The sequence below is a fragment of the Lissotriton vulgaris genome, unplaced genomic scaffold (genome assembly GCF_964263255.1).
Source record: "Lissotriton vulgaris unplaced genomic scaffold, aLisVul1.2 SCAFFOLD_1729, whole genome shotgun sequence".
NCBI classification, from domain to species: domain Eukaryota; kingdom Metazoa; phylum Chordata; class Amphibia; order Caudata; family Salamandridae; genus Lissotriton; species Lissotriton vulgaris.
The window spans coordinates 362,601-384,535 of record NW_028254431.1 but is presented as its reverse complement, the minus strand read 5'-3'; the positions used below and the strand labels follow the sequence as shown (position 1 = coordinate 384,535).

Below are 21,935 nucleotides of genomic sequence, written 5' to 3'. Positions count from 1 at the left end.
CCTGTTCGCTCAACTCAATAGCAGCACTGCGCCGGGGGGTTCAATACAGCAGCTGTAACTGTCTGACCCAGTGCAGCCTCAATGGGGGCAGTCCGGCAATGTGCGGTGTATAAACTGTGAAGTTGGGGCAGACGCAGGCCAACTGTCAAGGACGCTGATTCTGTCATGGCGGATTGCGCTAGAGGTCTACAGCGCGTCTATAATGGTGGCTGCCCGTCCAAAGGCGCTCCCTCAACGCTCGCCACCAATCCCGCCCCACACGGGCCTGCAGCACTAAAATCCCCAAGGTGGTAATTTGGTTGGTCGCAGGGCACCGACAGGGGGTCCGCTCAATCTCCCGCAGTGGCAGACGCGCGCTCTGTGCGTATTAGGAGAAATGGTGCCAATGCTCCTGTATCTCTCCTTCGTCCCACCGCCTCACCTTCACCGGGTCGCTCTGCAGTCAAGCGATCCGTATAGCCATGGCGTATCGTAGGTCTGTCCTCTCCCGTCTGCCATGTGCACCACGTATAACCTGGTTGGCGATGGCACAGTACGGGGCCCATCACCTCGTGGGATCACCGGGGCTCCGTTTGTGTGCTCCCAGAGACAATGTTCAGGGCATCAGTGACAATGTGGAGCTCAACCCTCTGCCCCTCTGGCAACTACAACTGCTAAACAATTTAGTAGGTCCTTTTCAATTCATACCCATCCTGTACGAGGCAAGATCTAATATTTTCTACAAGGGTGGTGAGCCATTACTTGGACATATGAGTTCTCTAACCTGACTATTTGCCCCCTAGAATCCTGCTAGTCAACCACGCCAGATGGCACATGTTGACTCTGAACTGGGACCTGAAGTCCCAGTGGACACAGCACCAGAGGAACTTATTGGAGTCCATTTAGGTTTTGGAGGAGACTGCAAAAGATCTGCAGTGGTGGCTGCTAGTCCGTAATTGGCCTACTAGCACTCCTCTCCTTACCCCAACCAAAAGTTAAAGTGGTGACGGATGCACCACTAATGGGCAGGGGAGGCCATCTGGGAGAAGTGGAGATCAGCGGACTCTGATGTCCATCGAAAACCTGCATCCACATCAGTTTATTGGAGTTGGGGGCAATCCGTGAACCACTGAAGGCCTACCATCCATCAAGGGGCGATCAGTACATGTTCCCTTAGATAACACTACTGCCATGTGGTATTGCAACAAACAGGGTGGAGTGGGGTCTTGGGTCTTGTGCCAGGAAGCTTTGTGCCTCTGGAACTAGCTGACTTGCCAGGGAATTTCTCTAGATGTGAACCACCTGGCAGGATGTCTAAACCCCAGTGCAGACAAACTATCATCGCCGCCCAACGAATCAAGAATAGCATTATACCCAGCAATGGGGTGAAGCCTGCCTTGATCTTTTTGCCACCGCCAAGCATGGGCAGCGTAAGCATTTTTTAGCATTAGTGTTCCCAAGAAGGATCCCTCTTGAGGACGCATTTCGCCTAGAGTGGAGTTTGAAAATCCTGTGTGCTTTTCCGCCACTACGACTCTTGGCTTGAGTTGTGAAATAGACTGACCCAAGTCATCCTAGTGGCTCTGGCTTGGGCCAGGAGGGTGTGGCATCCAGAATTTCTGTGTGTGAACATCTGTCTTTCGATCAAGTTGACACTTCGGGAGGATCTGCTGTTGCAGCAGAAGTCCAGGATTCTACAGAAGGTTCTGTTTCCAAGTACAAAATGCTCTAGATAGCCACTTTGAACAGTAGAGTTCACAGCTCTTGCAGTAAGATGGATAGCTGCTCCTTTGAGAGTTGCTCTGATTTGGGAGGAAGCTGCAGTGGGTCAGAAAGAACAAAACGGTGTATTGCCCTGCTGAACTATCTGAAAGATGCATCTTTCAAATGTGATGGATTGCCACCCTGGGAGGAAGTGCTGTATACTGCTTCCCATGTAGATATGTAATGTTACTAAATCAGTACCAATAGAACTGAGACTTGACAGAGCCAGAGGGCTAATAATCCGTTTAAAATGAATCATCAAAAGCAAACAGTCATTTTGGTAAATAATACATATAATTAGATAAGCTAATGAGTACCTAACGGAAGGTGAGAAAGAAAGGAACGAATTACAAATAAAAGAAGACGCAAGAAAGGAACGAATTACAAATAAAAGAAGACGCAACTTGAGTGGATGTGGGTGAGAAGGTGATCTAAGAAAGAAAAACTCATGCAAAGCTGACTTGAAGCATTAGTTCATCTGTTAAGGAAAAGGATGTAAAGTTAGGCCCTGAGGGTTGGTAATACAGGGAATTGTATTAAAAAGACAAGGGGAAACAGCCAAAGTTGTGCAGCACTGAGGTAGTGGCAAAGTATTCCAAAATTAGCTGGCAAAGGATCTTCCAGAAAAATGCACTCATAAGTAAGGATCACAAGATAGTCTTGTAATAAGAACCAGGCGGTCTCAGGAGTGTATGGCAAGGGATGCCAATAGATAGTGAAACCGAAATAGCGGGCAAATATTAGTAAAGGAACATAAAATGGAAAACCAAATCTGGGGAACATTAAAAATCAACAGCAAACCGCTGTTGACGACGTAATGTAATGAAATACTAGCATTTGTAAAGCGCATAGCCACATCCGGAGAGGTGGTAATGGGGGCCTTCTGGAAGATTAAGCGAGCTTTTTCCCAAAGTCACGGTAGCTGGATTCTACAATCTTCAAAAAGCTACCCTTAACTTTTACACCTAAAATCATGTCATAGATTGACGGAACTTGATGTCTCTCCATCTCCACTCTATCTCCCAAAATCAAGGGGCTTATATATTGCAGTGCGGCAGATAAATAATACAGAAGAAAATAAGGAACATTCCATCCACCACACTCATTGCTCAGTATCATTTTGTTCGAGGATTTCCTATGGCGTTTATACCCCCATAAAAACCGAAAGGTAGTTCTTTCTAAGTTTTTAAAACTGAGCGGTTGAAATTCTAGTGGTATTGTACGGTACAAATATAGGATTTTTGGTAGGACCAACATTTTTAGGATATTAAGTCTTCCGTAAAGTGATAAATGTAAGTGGTCTAAATGCTGTAATAAAGCATTACTCTGTGTAATTATGGGATTTATGTTGCGTTCTGGTATTTTCTCTATGGGGAGGTAGATCTTAATTCCTAAATAAGTAACCTCTGAGGAAGTGGAAATATTAGATGGTAGTTTATCTCCGGAGCAAAGGATTTGAGTCTTGTCAAGATTGAGCTTGTAGCCCGAGAAAGATCCAAATTGCCTGGCAATATCATCAATCACTGGTAGAGCTGATTGTACGTCGGTGGTAGTTATCACTATATCGTCAGCATAAGCTAAAACTCGGTAATTAACATTAGCCAGGACAATAGGTTTAATTTTCGGCTCTAAAAGAAAACGATTAATTAACGGATCAATGTAGAAAGCAAAAAGTAATGGGGAACAAGGACATCCTTGTCGGGTGCCTCTAGTAATCGTAAAAGGCGTGGAGATCTTCCCATTAATTCGAATATGCGCTTTAGGAGCAGCATACAACGTTTTTAGAGCTCTTATTATACCAAAACCAAATCCCTTCCTAGATAAAACATTCCACAAATAGTCCCAAGCAACCCGGTCAAAAGCTTTTTCAGCCTCTAAAAATACAAGTCCTACATTAGACCGAGTTGCTTGAGACCAGTCCAAGAATGAGATCACTCTCCGAATATGATCAGCAGTTTCTCTAGTGGGAATAAAGCCATGTTGGTAAATAGAAACTAAAGGAGAAATAATATTAGACAGTCTTATAGCTAGGATTTTAGAAAAAAATGTACTATCGGCATTTATAAGCGATATTGGGCGAAAAGATGAAGGTAATAGTGGAGGTTTGCCTTTTTTCAGAAACACAGTGATTGTGGAATCATGCCATGATTTAGGTGCATTTCCCTGTTGGGCTCTTAAACATAGGTCCATTAACTCTTTTTTAAGGAGAGATCTAAACTGTTTGAAAAACTCTAGAGGGATAGCGTCTGGACCCGCTGCTTTTCCTGATGCTAGGGACATTAGAGAGAGTTCAATTTCTTCCCAAGTAAGTGGTGAATCTAATTTCTCCTTTTCCTCACTAGATAGCTTGGTGTCCAGAGCTGAATCAACAAATGGAGAGATCTGATCTGAACAGAATACCCTAACATCTTCTGTATACAATTTAGAATAGAAATTCCTAAAAACTTCAAGAATGTCTTCTGTTTTATTGACTGTTGTTCCTGTCAGGTTATTTATTTTATCAATATTGGCAAACGTCGCTTTCTGTTGGGCTCTCTTAGCCAGATGTTTACCGGTATTTTCTCCCACTTCATAAACCTCTGCCCTAAAGGCAGAGATTTGTTGAGCGAATTTTGTGGCAAATCCTTGATGAATCTTAACTTTGAGGATCGTTAACTCCTTTAAAATAATTTCAGCAAGTTTGAATTAAATATCCCTATCACTCCTCGATCATGGTCCTTTGATCGCAAATTGCTATATGACTTATCTTATGTTGAACATATGAGCAATTGGATCCCGAAATTTTTCTTACACAACAGATGTGGGGTTCGGGGGGAAACTTTGAGTTATTCAATAAGAAAACAAAAAGAGGTTACAAGGCGAGAAGCTGCAGAAATGAAAAACTTAAGAACATTAGAGATCCAACTTATGCAAGCGTACAACAAAGGATTAGCTGCTGAAATTATTTTAAAGGAGTTAACGATCCTCAAAGTTAAGATTCATCAAGGATTTGCCCAAAGTCACATGGTGCAGGACTAACCAGTCGCTGGTGCCGGGGATCGAACCGTGAACCCCGTGGTCCTGAGTCAAGCACCCTGGCACACAGATCTGGGGTCCCTCCAGCAGCAAAGAAAATAAGCAGTTTTACTGTGAGGAGAAGAATGAAAACTCTGCAAAGTTTACGATATTTAGAGTTTGCCAAGAAGAAATCTAACACAGTGGGGAAGGGCAGTAAATCAAACTGAAAAGAGGAGACTGCTGTGAAACATTCAAGAAGCAGAAGAATGAAGAGAAATCAGCGGGCTAAATAGACAAGTGATACAATCAAACAGAACAAGAAACAATCTGGTTGGAGTCGAGGGTTTATAGGAGGCACATCTGTTGAGTGAGTGAAGAAAAAATGAGACCAAGCGGCGCAGATGAAATGAAAGGCGTGGCTCGCCAAACTTTATTTTTCCAATATTGTAAGTTTTTTGTAAGCAGCACAGCACGCTGCCTGTGCCTTTCGCTGGAGTGGGGCGAGATGCACGTTTTGAAAATAAAGGCACACGGCCCCCATTGGCTGCTTACTCAGACGAAAAGAAAGGTGCACGGCCGCTATTGTTAAAGTGCACCGCGCTGCCCCAAAAAATCCCATACTTTATAAATGATAATGTGCAAGTCATGCGAGCTGCGCATTTTTAAAATATCACATGCGGCCGCCATGAAGCGCTAGGAAAAGAAAATACATTGCAAAAATAATAAGAATTGTGCAAGCAGCGCACAACAAAAGAAAAGTCCTGCAGCCGACATTGTTCAATTTCAAGCACAGCAAGCTGCACTGCAGTAAATAAAGATCATTACATTGTGGAGAGCTTGTCATGCCTGTAACAGCAGGTAGGAGAAAGTCATGTGAGAAAATAGTGCTCAGAGACTGTAAATAAAGCATACTGAGTAACAACATATGTAAGAGGGGCAGTCCTTATGGGAGGTTACAACATGAGAACGGGAGGTACAAAGGAGCTACTAAACCTATTAAATCAAAAGCCACCATATACAAAGGACAATAACAGGAGCGAAAAGATAGACAGAAAATGGGCGGAGCTTCAAGTCCATCCCGGAATACAGCATGTCTCCAAGAGATGGCGCACGCGCTGCTAGGTGAGACGCAAAAACCGGACCAGCTGAAGCTGTCTGCAAAATCAAACCACGGAAAGGATTGGCGTGGTGCCCGATTTAGGCATGACCCCCATCTGTTTCATTGCCGAGCACGGCTCTTTATGAGGGAGCTCCAGGGAGCACATGGCACACATTTTCATTGTTTAAATCGTGTGCCTCTTTCAAGAGCCAATACCGGAATTGTTATGTTTATACAATTTAAATATTTTGTGAGTTCAGTTCAGCCCCCAGCATAGCCAGTTTTGAAAGGTCATGGAATAGTTCACATTTACAGAGTCACCTTGTTATTTGAATGTTAAAAATACCAATTTAGGTCAATTAGGTGTCGTACAGGCCAATATTTTTATGCGAATTTCTTTTCTTTCTTTTTTTTTTTGCATGATAAAACTTCCAAAAACGTTGTAGTACATTAATACTGATTGTGATTTGCAGATTTCTGGGAAGCAATCTACGTGTGATACCAGTTCATAACACAGCTGATTCTATTAAAGTCATGTTAACTATTGCAAAGGTAAGTATAAAAAAGCTAACATTGGATCATCTACTGAATATTTTGATTACTGTTGCTTCCTTTTTTAGTAAGAAATAGTTCAACATGGTGCTGACACAATGAAAATAGCTGTTCGTTTTTATCCTTTTTGTTGTACAGATGCTAAAAAGTTGCATATTCTCCATTATTTTAAAAGGCACTTGATCTAAAACTTACTTTAATTTTTTATAAAGTATGCCGTTCTGGTTTGCACATTTCCGCACAAAGAACCAGTGCCATTTTTAAGCATACTATTCACAATTCCTCTTTTTCACAGGGAAAATGGGAGTAGATCCTGGCACGACTGACTTGGGTCTGGTTAGTTAGTGAAGCCATGGTTTCATCAATTGCAGTTAGCCAACATGTCCACTGTGTCTGGCTGGTTCTATTGTCCCCTTGTACCCATAAGGATTTTTCAAGATATCTGCAGAACAGACAACTGTTATGTTTCTGCTACCCTCTCTTGGGTCTTATGCTCATTACTGATCCTACATTGTAACCACAAAATGCTACAGTTGAAGGAACTTTAAGGTCCAAAGTCTGGCAGGTAAAGTTAGTTCTGTTCCAGGGGATCCTCATCAATAGTCATGAGCACTGAATAGTCCCACCAACGTGCGGGATCCCTGAGCGCTTCTTAAAAATGTTTCATATATATATATGCCTCTGATCTTTTCTTTTGGAGGGATGCTTACCGGATATATATATATATATATATATATATATGTAGAAATCTTTGTCGCAGCATCATATATATATATATTTACACATACATACATACATATATATACGTACATATATACATGGAGCCTGAAGATTACATGAAATGTCATTTAAAAAGATAATCCAATCACATAGGAATATGTCGTTACTAAAAAAGGGCTATAGAAAATCTTTCACAAAGGTATATGAAAAGGAAAGGGAATATGAGACATTGTTAGCCTATAGGCTGCCATAGAAAGAATAGCAGAGAAAACTGTCACTGTGCCTTTAAGAACCTCAAAGTAACTCCTGTATCCCTTCATGCTTCACAGGTGACAGTTAGGTCAGTTAATTTTTCCGGCTTCTACAGTTAAGATCCTGGAGCACTGAGCTCTGCCTTTTTGGCAATTTTACTCAGGAAAATCTTTCCAAATTCTTTCAATATCTTTCGACATATTCAACACCTAGAGTGCAGAGAACCTTTTTCTGACAGGAACGACTTTTAGTTTCTGTCAAGAATGCCTTCACATTTTGTGAAGTGCCCTTCCTTTGGAAATAAAAAGGCCCAGACAGACCCTCACTCTATCTTTATTGTTTGTCAGCCGGAGTCCCATTATCCTGAGAACTATGGTCATTACCAGAAATTCTCCAGACGTAATCTGGGATACAGAGGCAACATTAGACTTCATGGTCTTCAAGAGAGAAGAAGTAGCTGTTTCATCAATAGGCCTTGGGGAACAGCACTCTTCTTCGAAAGAGCCCCCCTCTCGCTTCAAGGACTCCTGCAGAGGAAGATCTTGTAAAAGACACAATCATCAAAAAAGAGGCATTCCCGATTTTTGTCGAGAGCCCTGGCATCGAGGATGAAGCAGCTACCGGTGTGCTTGCCGTCAAAGGTGGTATTGAGTCACCACTTACATTGGTGTCAAGATCACCGCCAAAGGGTCCTATTGATGTCGAAGAAGCAGGTATTGACGTCATAACCAGTGGGGAAGATACTGTCGACTTGAGGGGAAAGCATTCGATAGCGCACTCAGTAGCAAAGCCTCTGCAGAAAGAAAAACCACTGTTGACGTTGAGAGATGAATCGAGGCCTTGCTCTTCATCTAGGGCCAGATAATGATTGCCTTTGAACATTTCTCCATGCTGGCTGCCAAGTCTAAAACATAGACCTGTGCCCCGTCGTACTCTGAATATTCTCAGACGTATTCTCTTTCAAGAGTCACAACTGAGATTCACATTTCGGGTACACCATCTCCTAGAGGGTCACCATCTCCTCAATTCTCTCCAGGCACACCAGCTGTGCCCCAGCGACTCCGATAGGACAATTAAATAGCTTGCATCTTCCACCTGCGGCACATAATTCTCCCTAAAGATCTAGGAGTCCATTCCGTCACCGCTCCAGATCTAAGGTAACATCAAGAACCAGATCCATGTCAAGATCTAGAAGATCGCACAGATCTGGATCTAGACTTAGAAGAAGGAGATGTACATCTTGGTCTATGACTTCTCGCTCTATAGTCAGAGATTACTTCCCTACTCTAAAAGACACATCCCCGGCAAGAGGAGCAATGAGGTTAAACTTCCACATTCCTACTAGCAAAAGATCATCTTCTGAGATCTTTGAGACTCTGCATCATAGAACAGTTACACAATCACTAATTCCTCTGGTTTCTGGTTTTTTGGAGCCTGCAATGCAATTATTTCTAATGCCCGCATCAGTGAAGTATTTTCCATCTTGACTTCTCAAGAAGTATAAACCTCCTGACCAGGACCCATTATTTTGCAGATCCTCCTCCTGATTCAATCATTGTAGCAGCTGCAATAAAATCTCACACAGTTGCTTCTTCCTTCAGGAAAGGATTGCAAGCAAGTAGATGCTATTGATAAAAAGATTTGTGGAAACATCAGCCTCAACTATGAGTGTGGCATGTGTTTCTGCTTTGTTGGGAGATACAATCGGTCATTGTGGGATTTACTGAACACGTTTACTGAAAAACTGCCAGAGGAGGACAGACAAGATTTTCAAGAGTTCTTGAAGGAAGGTGACTTGGTATCTTTTTTTTGTGGATATTTCTTTATTGAAATTTTACATTATACAACAAATATAACGTACTTGTCAAAAAACTTTTTCGATATATCACATCCATTTGGTTTAGTGTCACAAGTTGTATCGGTGCAGTTTACTAATATAGTTTCAACAATAGTTTCATCCGGTGCCCTATTCAAGAGGAAATACCCAATTTATAGCCAGAAAAAGACAACATTAAAGCATCTAAAAAAAGGAAAACATTGAGAAGTAACAATGAGGTTGGAGTCTCTACAGTTCGGCTTTAAGTGTATTAGATAACAGTGAATATATCACAGTTCAAGGTCAGATTGCTGTCTGGTGTTTGCATGGGATGGGACCATATATCATATATATCGTGCACATTTATTTCCATGCTCAAAAGGGTGCCATGGGCAGGAAGTGTACTGCGCTTAGGAGGGATATCTTACTCCTAGGCTTAATCTCAGTGGAGGGACCACACATTCCAGCCATACCAAAGTGGTGGCCAGCTAAAACTCCTGTAGTCGCTGGTGGTTTATCAACCAGCTTAGCTTTGATGACTGAGATATGCCTCCAGTCAGGAGGATTATTTACTCTTGGGCGATCCAATTGTAACTCCTGGGCTCGGCCACTAGGGCTCTACGCAGATCTTTAAGCCAAAGCGAGACAGGAGGAGGCACCCGGCCCTTCCAACGCATAGCCAACCTGTGCTTTGCAACCAACAGAGCGAGGTCTAAATATTTATTTAGTGACTTGCGTTTGGGTGAGCATTTAGTGATCCCCAACAGAAAATGTTGTCCATCCACCTGCAATGTCGTGCCTGTGGCCTAGTTCAGTATTGCAGCTATTTCTCTTCCAGGGGATACTCATTAATAGTCATAAGCACTGAATTATCTCCGCCCATGAGTGGGAACCCGGAACACATAAACAATATACATATATATGTGTAAATATAACCAAAAGTACATAGTACTAACTAATAATACACATATACATGTATAATACCATAATATGCAGCCTAACATATATACATAGGCTAATAAAACCAAACCTTACACACGTTCTCAAGCATGAAAATATGCTGTATATAAATGCAATAAACAGGCATGAGCCTAAAATGCATTTCATAACCATGAAAAACCTTTTATTTTCATCATAGAACCTGTTGTAAACAGTTATTAGCCTAAAAGGCTGCATATGAAAAAATGTCTGTGTACAGAAAATCAGACTGGCACCCTGCCTTTAAGGCCCCAGACAATCTGCACACTTTGCCTTCAAGGTCTCCAGGAGAACTCTGTTCCCATCATGCACCACAGGTGACAGTTAGGTCAGTTCTTTTTTTCCGGCTTGTTCTGTGAGGAACCTGGAACTTGAGCTCTGCTCATTTGTAGTATTTTCTGTCAGAAGTTGGTTTTTTCTTGTCATTTTTTGGCAATATATTACTTTGGTGGTGGTTTACTATCTTTTTCTGACTAAACTGTTTTTTTAGTCAGAATGCCACCTTTATTTTACAAATGTCCTTCCTGTGGGAAGAAGATGTCAAAAACTGATCCACACTCTGTTTGTGTGGTGTGTCTTCCAGCTTCTCATAAGGTGGAAGAGTGTTATCACTGCCTCAACCTTTCTAATAGGACTTTAAGAGAAAGGGAGAAAATTAGGTTTCTGGGCCTTCTGGAGAGAGAAAACCGTGGTGAGAAGAGTTCCAAGGGCTTGTTATCATCTGCTAAGCCATCTTCTCAACCTAAACATCGAAGATCAGCGTCTCCAGAAGGTAGAACTAAAAAACATCGACTCCAGGGAGCGTCGCCGTCAAAAAAGGTGCGCTCGACGTCGAGATCCAGATCGCCGTCAGCATAGTCGGCGTCGAAGAGGGCTCCATCGACGTTGAGGACTTCGCCGGTGAGGCAAGGTTCAGCATCTCGACAGTCGCCGTCGAAATCCTTTTCGACGTCAAGACATCTGGTGTCGATTGCAGTAAGGACGACGTCGGGGGCGCAACGTTCGACGTCGAAGGATCGTGAGAGATCGACGTCGAGGGAAGAGAGGCGTCCGACGTCGAAGGATCGTGTGTCGACGTCGAAGGGAAAAGTGTCGACGTCGAGAGGGAGTCATCGATTGACGTCGAAGGATAGACCGAGGTCGAGAGAGAGACGTACGTCGTCGTCGAGGAAAAGGTCGACGTCGAGAGGAAGAACGGCATCGAAGGATTCGACGTCGAGACCTAAAAAGAGAAGGTCAAGGTCTCCATCGCGACGTAGGTCGACGTCGAAGCTTGCTTCGGGCTCGAAGCATGGAGTGTCTAGGTGTCCCCCACCTGAACACAGGTCGGCTTCGAGACTATCAAGACCAGCCTCTCGGGCCTCACTTAGGTCTTTGTCGAGGTCAGAAATAAGTCCACAACCTTTAGTGGCATCTTTACCGCAGGATCAGCAAGACGACAGGTCTGCGGTGTTTCAAGAGGCAGTGCACCAGGACTCTTCTGTGGTGGCTCACTCTGGTTCGACTTCAGGGCACGTGTCAGATGACAGACAATTGGTGCCCAGACAGCGGACTCCATCTGGCTCATTGGTCTCTGAGCACAGTGTAGTCTCCAGAGCCTCCAAGTCTTCAGCAGGACTGCATATTGTGCAGGTTTCACCTGAGGCTTCACATGAGCGTGCAGAGCGACCTATCAACATGTCACCGAGGTGGCTGGAAAGTCTTAGACATTGGAAGATGCGTCCCGATGTAGGACTAATGGAAAAGAGGGCTCCGGTCCCTCAGTCGGAGCTGCATAGAAGATCACGCTCGAAATCCCTAGTGAGAGAGAGATCACGTTCGAGGGAGCGTAGGAGGCAGCGATCAGCAACTCCACAGAGACGGCGTAGAACCCCTTCACCATCTTCTACGTCATCTTCGTCTTCTTCAAAATCTTCATATGGAGACTATTCTCCCACTATATCATCTACTCCTCCTTCCAGAGTGTCTCCCGTGGATGATTTGAGCACATTTAATGATGTGTTATGTCGTGGGGCGAATAAGTTCAACATCAAGATGGCAGGTCCCCAATTGGCAACGTCAGTCATCTTTGAAACCCTGCATCACAAGACGACTGGCAGGCCTCTTCTGCTGTTAGTGCCCGGGTTGATAGAACCAGCAATGAGAACATTCCTAACCCCGGCCACGGTGGGTTCAGGTCCTTCTGGGATTGCCCCGGTCCGACTCAGCAATTATTGCCGTAGAGCGGAGGGCGGACAGGTAAGAGCCTGACAAACTTCCTCACTTCCGCTAGTGGATCAGGTAGCGGTCTAGCCTCCCACAAGGAGGGGCTATTTAGGCAGCGAGGAGCTGCGCGCTGTCCGTGGATAGGGTTGACAGTGGCAGTGTCTACCCGTTCTACTCGAGGACAGTCAGCCTGTACCAGGTCAGGTACATAGGAACGAGGTATTAACTGTCTGCAATCAGGATTTTAAATACATTTTAATTACGTCGTCTGGTTGATCTGAAAACCATCCGCTTGACCTGCACATAGAATAAGATTCTGTGCGCATGCTATGTAGTGTACTGGGGGTGATTTTAAATACTTTCCTGCACTCTGCAGTCAGTGCTCGATGTTGTAGCCTGCCCGCCCCGGTCCGACTCGGCAATTATTGCCGTAGAGCGGAGGGCGGACAGGTAAGAGCCTGACAAACTTCCTCACTTCCGCTAGTGGATCAGGTAGCGGTCTAGCCTCCCACAAGGAGGGGCTATTTAGGCAGCGAGGAGCTGCGCGCTGTCCGTGGATAGGGTTGACAGTGGCAGTGTCTACCCGTTCTACTCGAGGACAGTCAGCCTGTACCAGGTCAGGTACATAGGAACGAGGTATTAACTGTCTGCAATCAGGATTTTAAATACATTTTAATTACGTCGTCTGGTTGATCTGAAAACCATCCGCTTGACCTGCACATAGAATAAGATTCTGTGCGCATGCTATGTAGTGTACTGGGGGTGATTTTAAATACTTTCCTGCACTCTGCAGTCAGTGCTCGATGTTGTAGCCTGCCCGCCCCGGTCCGACTCGGCAATTATTGCCGTAGAGCGGAGGGCGGACAGGTAAGAGCCTGACAAACTTCCTCACTTCCGCTAGTGGATCAGGTAGCGGTCTAGCCTCCCACAAGGAGGGGCTATTTAGCCCTCTCGTCGCTCTGAGCGCGCAGCGGTCGCGCGCAGGGGAGTGCCTGAGGACGCGCCTGAGACAAGCCAGAGAGAAGCCCGTCTGTGCCCGTCCGTGCCTGGACGGGGCTAGGGGCGGGGTACCATGGCTGTTTTATCAATCTCTACGAGGATTCCTGATGCCGCCCGCATCATATATCCATCTAAGGTACTATGGGATTTACGTCCCAGTATGCCCTATACATGTGCCGTTACCCTCCCATCTAAATTAGAAGGCTCTTTTACTTGCCCTATTTGTTCTATACATTTCAGCTCTGAGTTAGTGGCCAAGAGCCCCTTGCGAGTGTCACCCGCAATGTCTTGTCTAATATCTAATACCGGCCCAGTAAAGACTACCAAGGATTCCAATCCCATAGGAAGCAAACACTTGTTATGCAATGTACGTTCACTATCAAAGCATGCTTCTCAGGTGTGGGACCTGATATCTACAGAGAAGCCTGATCTCTGTTTTTTAACGGAGACCTGGCTCAAGCCTCATTCTGCCCCAGCTGTTACTTTGGGTGTCCCGATGGGCTATAAGATCTCTAGACTGGACCGCCCATATAAAACAGGTGGAGGAATAGCAATCGTATATAGGGAGGATCTAACTGTTACGACATTGGAGGAAATTAGCACTCCCCTGATGGAATTAATGATTTTCAAACTTAGCTCCACTTCCGGGGAGAACAGAAGGGGTGCGATTTTATATCGACCCCCTGGCTCGAGTGTGGATTTTTCGATCACACTTATGGAGGTCCTGGCTCCATTCATCTCAAACAATCAGATTTTCCTATTAGTTGGGGATTTCAACTTCCACAGTGAACTGGAGACCTGCATGGAGGCCAGAACACTTCTCACTGATATGGAACATCTAGGTCTGAAAAAAATGAACCAGGGACCTACACATGAGGCAGGCCATACGTTGGACTTGGTGTTCTCCAACTCATTTTTAAATATGTGCCCATCCCCCATTCAAGCAGAATGGACTGATCATTATATTTTAAAATTTTATACTAAGCCCATGTGTAAATCAAGTGTACCGACTGCCTTGCCGACCAAAAGAAGACCATGGCACAAACTTACACAGGACACCTTTCGAGAGGCTTATCAAGCCCCTATAATTAATGAGCATGAGGGAATAATGCCAACTGAGCTCTATCGCTTTACAAATGCCATAAATGAAGCAATTGATGACACCATACCATTTAAAATGTATAAACCCCGCCAAGCAGCCAGACAAGAAGTCTGGTACTCCGAAGACCTGAGACACATGAAACAAAAGACCAGGAAGCTTGAAAAAGTGTGGAGACATTCTCGGAAGCCGGAGGATAAACAATGCTACTTATCATCCCTTAGATCCTATTATAAGGCAATAAGGTTGGCTCGGAAAAGCCACATTGCGATGCAACTTGCAGAGGCTGGGAAGGACTCCAAAGTTCTTTTTCAAATTCTGCAAACTTTTACCAAGCCTGTAGCATGCGAAACGGCGGAGATTGCTTCCCAAGAATTATGTGATAGGATTTCTTCCTTTTTTATGAATAAAATTGACACGATTTATGCTAAGATATTAGCCACTAAATCTATGGAAGTGGCCGATCCTAATAACCTCCCTCATAACAGTATTCAGCAGAACACACTGGCCAATCGTTTAAAAAACTTTCCCCCTATTTCTTTGGAAGAAGTCACCTCCCTTATTAAAGTAATCAAGAGCGGTAGTCCGCAGGATACTGTTCCCGCCCGGATCATGCCTATGCTGGCTGATATTCTTGGTCCAGATATACAGAAACTGATCAATCTGTCTCTAAGCACGGGAGAAGTCCCGAGAGATTGGAAACGGGCATTGGTAAGACCGCTAAGGAAAAATACCACCATTCCTTGGACGGATCTTGCCAACCTGCGACCCATTTCTCTCCTCCCCTTTATGGGCAAGATGATGGAGAAGTTCGTTAATGGACATCTGTCCAGATTTGTTGAGGAGACACAGGGACTGGATCCCTCTCAGTCGGGCTTCAGGCCGAGACACAGCACCGAGACCACCTTGCTGTCAGTCGCAGACGATCTACGTATGTACCAGGATGGGGGTTATTCCGTCATCCTGGTTCTGCTGGATCTGTCTGCGGCGTTCGACACCGTGTCTCATGACATCATGACCACCAGACTTGCTAACATCGGTCTGGAAGGTGTAGCTCTGGCATGGCTGAGGAGTTTCCTGACCGACCGCACCCAGACTGTCACCTTGGGTGCTTACCGGTCAGAGGAGTTGGGGATCTCAAAGGGGGTGCCACAGGGGTCTTGCTTAAGCCCGACCCTGTTTAATATCTATGTGGCCCCCCTGGCTAACATCATGAGATCCCATGGGTTCATCCCTATGTCATACGCGGATGACACTCAACTCCTCTTCCCGTTTAAAAATCTTACGGATACGGTCAGGAACTCTTTTTCCTTGGGGATGAAGGCAGTAGCCCACTGGATGGCATCAAACTTCCTGCAATGCAATGTGGCAAAAACGGAAGTGATGCTGTTCGGTGAGGCAAAGCTCCTATGGTCACCTGACTGGTGGCCGCAAGACCTCGGCCCAGTCCCAGAGCCAAAGCAGGTGGTAAAAAATCTCGGTGTACGACTGGACCAGGAACTTTCTTTAAAACAAAACAGCAATCAAGTAGTGGGTTCATGCTTCCATGTGATCGCCATGCTGAGGAAAGTCTTCCCCTTGCTCCCTGACACAACTAGGAGAACGTTAGTGCAGGCCCTTATACTGAGTCGACTGGACTACTGCAACGGGCTGCTCCTGTCAGCCAACGAGGGAGTTATTGCGAGATTGCAGGTAGTCCAGAATACGGCGGCCCGTCTTGTCCTAAATCAGCCTCCCCGCACACCATCGAAGCCTCTCCTGAACACCCTACATTGGTTGCCTATCAAACAAAGGGTGAAATACAAGATAGGATGCACTATACATAAAAGTCTCCAGAACAAAGGCCCAGAGTATCTAAACAATAGATTCTCTCTCTATAGGCCCGCTCGATCCTTGAGATCCAGTGAACAAGGTCTTTTACAAGTTCCAAGAGCCAGAAAGACCAGACAAGGTGGAAGAGCTTTGTCCATTGCCGGACCAAGATTGTGGAACAGCCTTCCTCTCTCTTTGAGACTCTGTCAGGAGTATCTCCTATTTAGGAAACAGTTAAAAACCTTTTTATTTCCTAATTAATTACTACCATCTGCCTACCTATTGTTACAAGCTGAAAGGTTTCTCAAAGGCGCGGAGATACTCCTCCGGGAGATGATCCTAGCGCGATACAAACCCGCTAATAATAATAATAATTGCAAAGAAGTACAAGGCTCCTGAAGAAGTACCTTTATTTTTGCGTTCTGACCCACCTCCAGACTCACTTATTGTGGCGGCAGTCAGAAAAGCGCATTCTGCAGCATCTACCTCTTCTGCTCCACCTGAAAAGGATAGTAAGAGTATGGATTCCTTGGGGCGAAGAATGTGCAACACCTCAGGGTCGGTCATGAGAGTGGCCAGTGCGGCAGCCTTATTGGGCCGCTATGATCGTCTGCTCTGGGACTCAGTGGCTCGTTTTGCGGATAAACTCCCTAAGGAGGATCAGAAAGACTTCCTGGAAATAGTGGAAGAAGGAGGATTGGTGGCTAACCAGAGCATTAGTGCGGCTGCTGATGCGGCGGATCTGTCAGCTCATGGTTATGCACACGGTGTTTGTGCTAGACGTTCAGTTTGGCTTCACCTTACGGGGCTAAAGCCTGAGGCTCAGAGGAAAATGGTAAATTTACCGTTTAATGGTTCGACTCTGTTTGGATCTCACTCTGACGACGAGATGTCTAAAATGAAAGTGGAGTTGGACACGCTTAAGGCCGGGAAAGAAAGAATTTAAACGACGGGGTAATTTTCGTCCTTTTGACAAGAGATCTTTTCAGCAGAGGAGCCAACAGATGAATTGGTCTTCGCAAAATCAAGGCCAGAATCAACAGAGGTCGCAATTCCAACAGCGACGACCTGGACGAGGCAGAGGCAATGGAAATAGGCAGCAATCATCTGCTACCAAGCAGCCTCAAAAACAATGAACGGAGGCTTCCTCCACAACCGTGTGCCACTCCGGTTGGAGGAAGTATTGTGTGTTATCTGGACGAGTGGAAACAGATCACAAAGGACAGATGGCTGTTGGGTATAATTCAGAGCGGGTACCTTTTGAGGTTCAAGAAGCCACCCCCTGTCATGCGTCCTCTAAAGATGGTACAGTGGAATATAAAGCGTTTACAACAGGAAGCGAACGTCCTGCTGAAGAAGAAGGCCATAGAACCAGTACCATCTCAGCAGAGATGTCAAGGCCTGTACTCTTGATTCTTTCTCGTAAAGAAAAAAGGTCCAGATACGGAGTTCAGACCCATTCTGGATTTGAGACGGTTGAACAAATTCATTCGGAAGGAGAGGTTTCGAATGCTGGCTCTTCATCAGATCTTCCCTCAATTACACCAGGGGAATTGGATGTGCTCCATCGATCTGAAAGATGCTTATTTTCATATTCTGGTGTCCAGAAAACATTGCAAGTTTCTCAGGTTTCAAGTAGCGGCTCATCATTATCAGTACGCAGTACTCCCTTTTGGCCTGAGATCAGCTCCCAGAACATTTTCTAAATGTATGCCGGTAGTGGCGGCTTGTCTTCGAAAGAGACGGATTTTCATATATCCGTACTTAGACGACTGGCTTCTGAAGAGTTCATCCCCATCGCTACTGGAAGAACATCTATCGATATGCCTCCAGCTCATGTGCAAGTTGGGTCTGCAAGTCAACTACAAGAAGTCCATAATGAACCCCACCCAGAAGATCCACTACCTGGGTGCTCAACTGGACACGGAAGAAGAAAACATGTGTCCTTCGGAGGAGAGGTGGTCATCCATCAAGGCGAAGTGTTTGCTTCTCCTTCAGTCTGCACATCCAACAGTTCGGCAAGTGTCCTCTCTCCTGGGGTCCATGGAATCGTGCATCTTCATCGTGCCAAACGCACGTTTGCAGATGCGTCCTCTACAGCAGTGTCTGGAAGATCAGTGGAAACAGAGGATGGGATGCTGGGAGGATCGAATTCATCTCCAACAGTCTGCAAGAGATTTCATCCGGTGGTGGATGAAGAAGGCACACTTGATGAAGAGAGTTCCTTTTCATCAGGACCCACCAACGCAGACTCTGATCACAGATGCATCTCTCCAAGGTTGGGGGGCACATATGGGCTCTCTGCAGGTACAAGGGCTATGGTCAGACTTCGAGAAAGGATATCACATCAATCTACTCGAACTCAGAGCGGTCCATCTTGCTCTCAAGTCCCTGGCTCCATCTCTACAGACTCGGTCCCTCCTGGTGCAAACAGACAATACAACTACAATGTATTACTTAAACAAGCAGGGGGGAACCAGATGCAGGACTCTGTCCATAGAAGCCCAGACCATCTGGCATTGGTTACTTGCACGTGACCTGTCCATAACAGCAGTTCACCTACCAGGGAGTCTCAACTCACAGGCGGACGACCTCAGCAGAGACTTCGTCGAAGCGCACAACTGGGTTCTCAACGAAGACGTCGCGCACATCATTTTCCAGTCTTGGGGAACACCAGACATCGATCTGTTCGCAGACGCGGCAAACACAAAATGCCCCGTCTTCGTGTCCAGGTTCTCCCAGAAAGGGTCTCAAGGGAATGCCCTTTTGATAGACTGGTGTCAAAACTTGCTGTACGCCTTTCCACCGACACCGTTGATACCAGCAGTGATCAATCGGTTGTACAAGACCGACTCCAGATTGATACTGATTTGCCCAGAATGGCCACACCAGTGGTGGTTCCCAGATCTCCTTCAGTTGTCAATAATGCCACACAGGAGATTGCCTTGTCGCCCGGATCTTCTGTCCAAACAGGAGGGGCGAGTGTTTCATCCCAATCTGCCCTCCCTGCGCTTGGCAGCATGGCTCCTGAAGTACGGGCACTTACAGCTGAATCCGGAGTGCATGAACATCCTTAAGGAGGCAAAGCGGCCTTCTACAAGACAATCCTACAGCTTTAAGTGGAAACGCTTTTACCTTTGGTGTCAGAGTAAAGGTCTTGACCCTATTCATGGTCAAGAACAGGTGATCTTGCCTTATCTACTTTACCTTGCTGAATCTGGTTTGCAGTTTAGTTCCATCAAAGTTCATCTTGCTGCAATAACTGCTTATAGAAAATCGCCAAAACAGATCTCTTTCTTTCGGATGCCTGTGGTGAAGGATTTTCTAGAAGGGTTAAGGAAGGTGTATCCTCCAGTCAGGTCTCCTTCTCCACCGTGGGAGGTTAATGTGGTGTTGACTAAGTTAATGGGTCCCCCCTTTGAGCCCATATATAAAGCGTCTTTACAACACTTATCTTGAAAAGTAGCGTTCCTGGTGGCCATCTCTTCTGCTCGTAGGGTGAGCGAAATCCAGGCACTGTGTTGCAATGAACCGTATACTGTTTTTCATGGAAACAGAGTGGTGCTCAGAACTCATCCGGCTTTCCTGACTAAGGTGGTGTCGGATTTTCATATTAATCAAACCATAACATTGCCTACTTTCTTCCCAAACCCTTTGAGTCCGGCTGAACGGGCTCTACATTCATTAGATCTGAAAAGGGTTTTGAAATTTTACTTAGATAAAACAAAGTCTTTGAGGCACACGGACCGTCTTTTTGTGAACTATGGTCCTACGAATACTGGTTTGGCAGCGTCCAAGAGATCCATTTCTAGATGGATAGTGTCATGTATCCTACTGGCTTATCAGCTGGCCCACAAGTCTTTATCAGGTAGACCTAGGGCGCATTCTACCAGGGGGAAAGCTTCTACCACAGCTCTCCTTAGGAATGTGGCTATGTCAGAGATAAGTAAAGCAGCTACTTGGCGTTCAGTGCATACGTTTACATGCCATTACTGTCCAGATTCTGATGCGCAGTTTGATGCACAAGTGGGACAAGCATCCCTCAGAAATTTGTTTGCTAATTCTAGCTGAACACTATGGTTTAAAAGTGTGGCTATGCATGTATCTGTTCGCCCGCTTTTGGTGGGTATGAGCTTGCTACTCTATTCAGTGCTTATGACTATTAATGAGTATCCCCTGGAAGAGAAGGATTAGTTACTTACCTGTAATCCTAGTTCTCTTCCAGGGGTATACTCATTAAAGTCATAAGCACCCTCCCGCCTCCCCGGGCGAACAGTAGCATTGAGGTGTGTCTTTTCAATATGCATTATGAAGGTTTTTAAGTGCAGATTCCTGCTAAAGTTTACTGTACCGTACAAAAGAACTGACCTGTCACCTGTGGTGCATGATGGGAACAGAGTTCTCCTGGAGGCCTTAAAGGCAAAGTGTGCAGATTGTCTGGGGCCTTAAAGGCAGGGTGCCAGTCTGATTTTCTGTACACAGACATTTTTTCATATGCAGCCTTTTAGGCTAATAACTGTTTACAACAGGTTCTTTGATGAAAATAAAAGGTTTTTCATAGTTATGAAATGCATTTTAGGCTCATGCCTGTTTATTGCATTTATATACAGCATATTTTCATGCTTCAGAACGTGTGTAAGGTTTGGTTTTATTAGCCTATGTATATATGTTGGGCTGCATATTATGGTATTATACATGTATATGTGTATTATTAGTTAGTACTATGTACTTTTGGTTATATTTACACATATATGTATATTGTTTGTGTTCCGGGTTCCCGCTCATGGGCAGAGATAATTCAGTGCTTATGACTTTAATGAGTATACCCCTGGAAGAGAACTAGGATTACAGGTAAGTAACTAATCCTTCTGTCCAGTATGCGGTTATTCTCGTGCATGATCACATCATATGCTTAAGTGTGGCCACATGGGCGTCACACTGAGGGCAAGTGTCTTTGGAGCCTTGATACATCCTGGCTATCCTATGAGAATTGAGATAGGTGTGATGAAGGTACATGAATTGGGTATACTTCAGCATTGCATTGACTGAGATGATGTTAGGGATTCCCAGACACTGTGTCCATTGCTTGTCAGTCAATGTAATTAATAATTCCTCATCCCAATAAGCCTGTAAAGTCGTTAACGGGGGTGTTCTATCTTGACATAGTGAGGTATAAAGCCTTGGGATTGCTCAGCCGGCAGTACCATGCGTAAGGAGTGTTTTAAGCAGTCTTGACTCTCTGGTTCTTCGTGTGTCATTTTCCATACCACTCATAATTGATTTGTGAATGAGGTATACAGTAGAAAGGAGCCTGGGTGTATCCCATAGTCATCTACTAGAGCGTTGAATATGGTAGGAATAGAGTCAGTAAGCATGTCGCCACACGTGGTGAGTCCTGCTTTTGTCCATCTATCGCATCTGGTCTGTGGCCGTGCAATACATGACCCAGAGTGGCAGGGCCGGTGAATACAGGAGTAGGGGACTCTTCTTATGCAAATAATGATGCCAGCAAAGCTTGGCTGTGGACATCAATAGATTACTTCCGATGTATCTTAGTCTCAGTACCTAGTAGCCACACTAGGATCCCAGTTGAGCGAATTGTATTTGCACATTGCTCCAGTCAGTTGTATTTTGGCCTGCTATCCATCGCATTGGCCACCGTA

At 45.1% G+C, this 21,935-nt stretch overlaps 1 protein-coding gene across 1 annotated transcript in view; it reads left to right on the top strand.

Annotated features, from left to right (window-relative positions):
• Window positions 1–21,935, top strand: part of CUNH1orf146 (chromosome unknown C1orf146 homolog) — a 277,504-nt gene that overhangs the window by 95,624 nt on the left and 159,945 nt on the right. Inside the window, exon 3 of the mRNA XM_086951668.1 lies at window positions 6,313–6,391. Within this exon, the coding sequence (XP_086807794.1) occupies window positions 6,313–6,391 (79 nt within the window). The remainder of the gene's footprint in view (window positions 1–6,312; window positions 6,392–21,935) is intronic.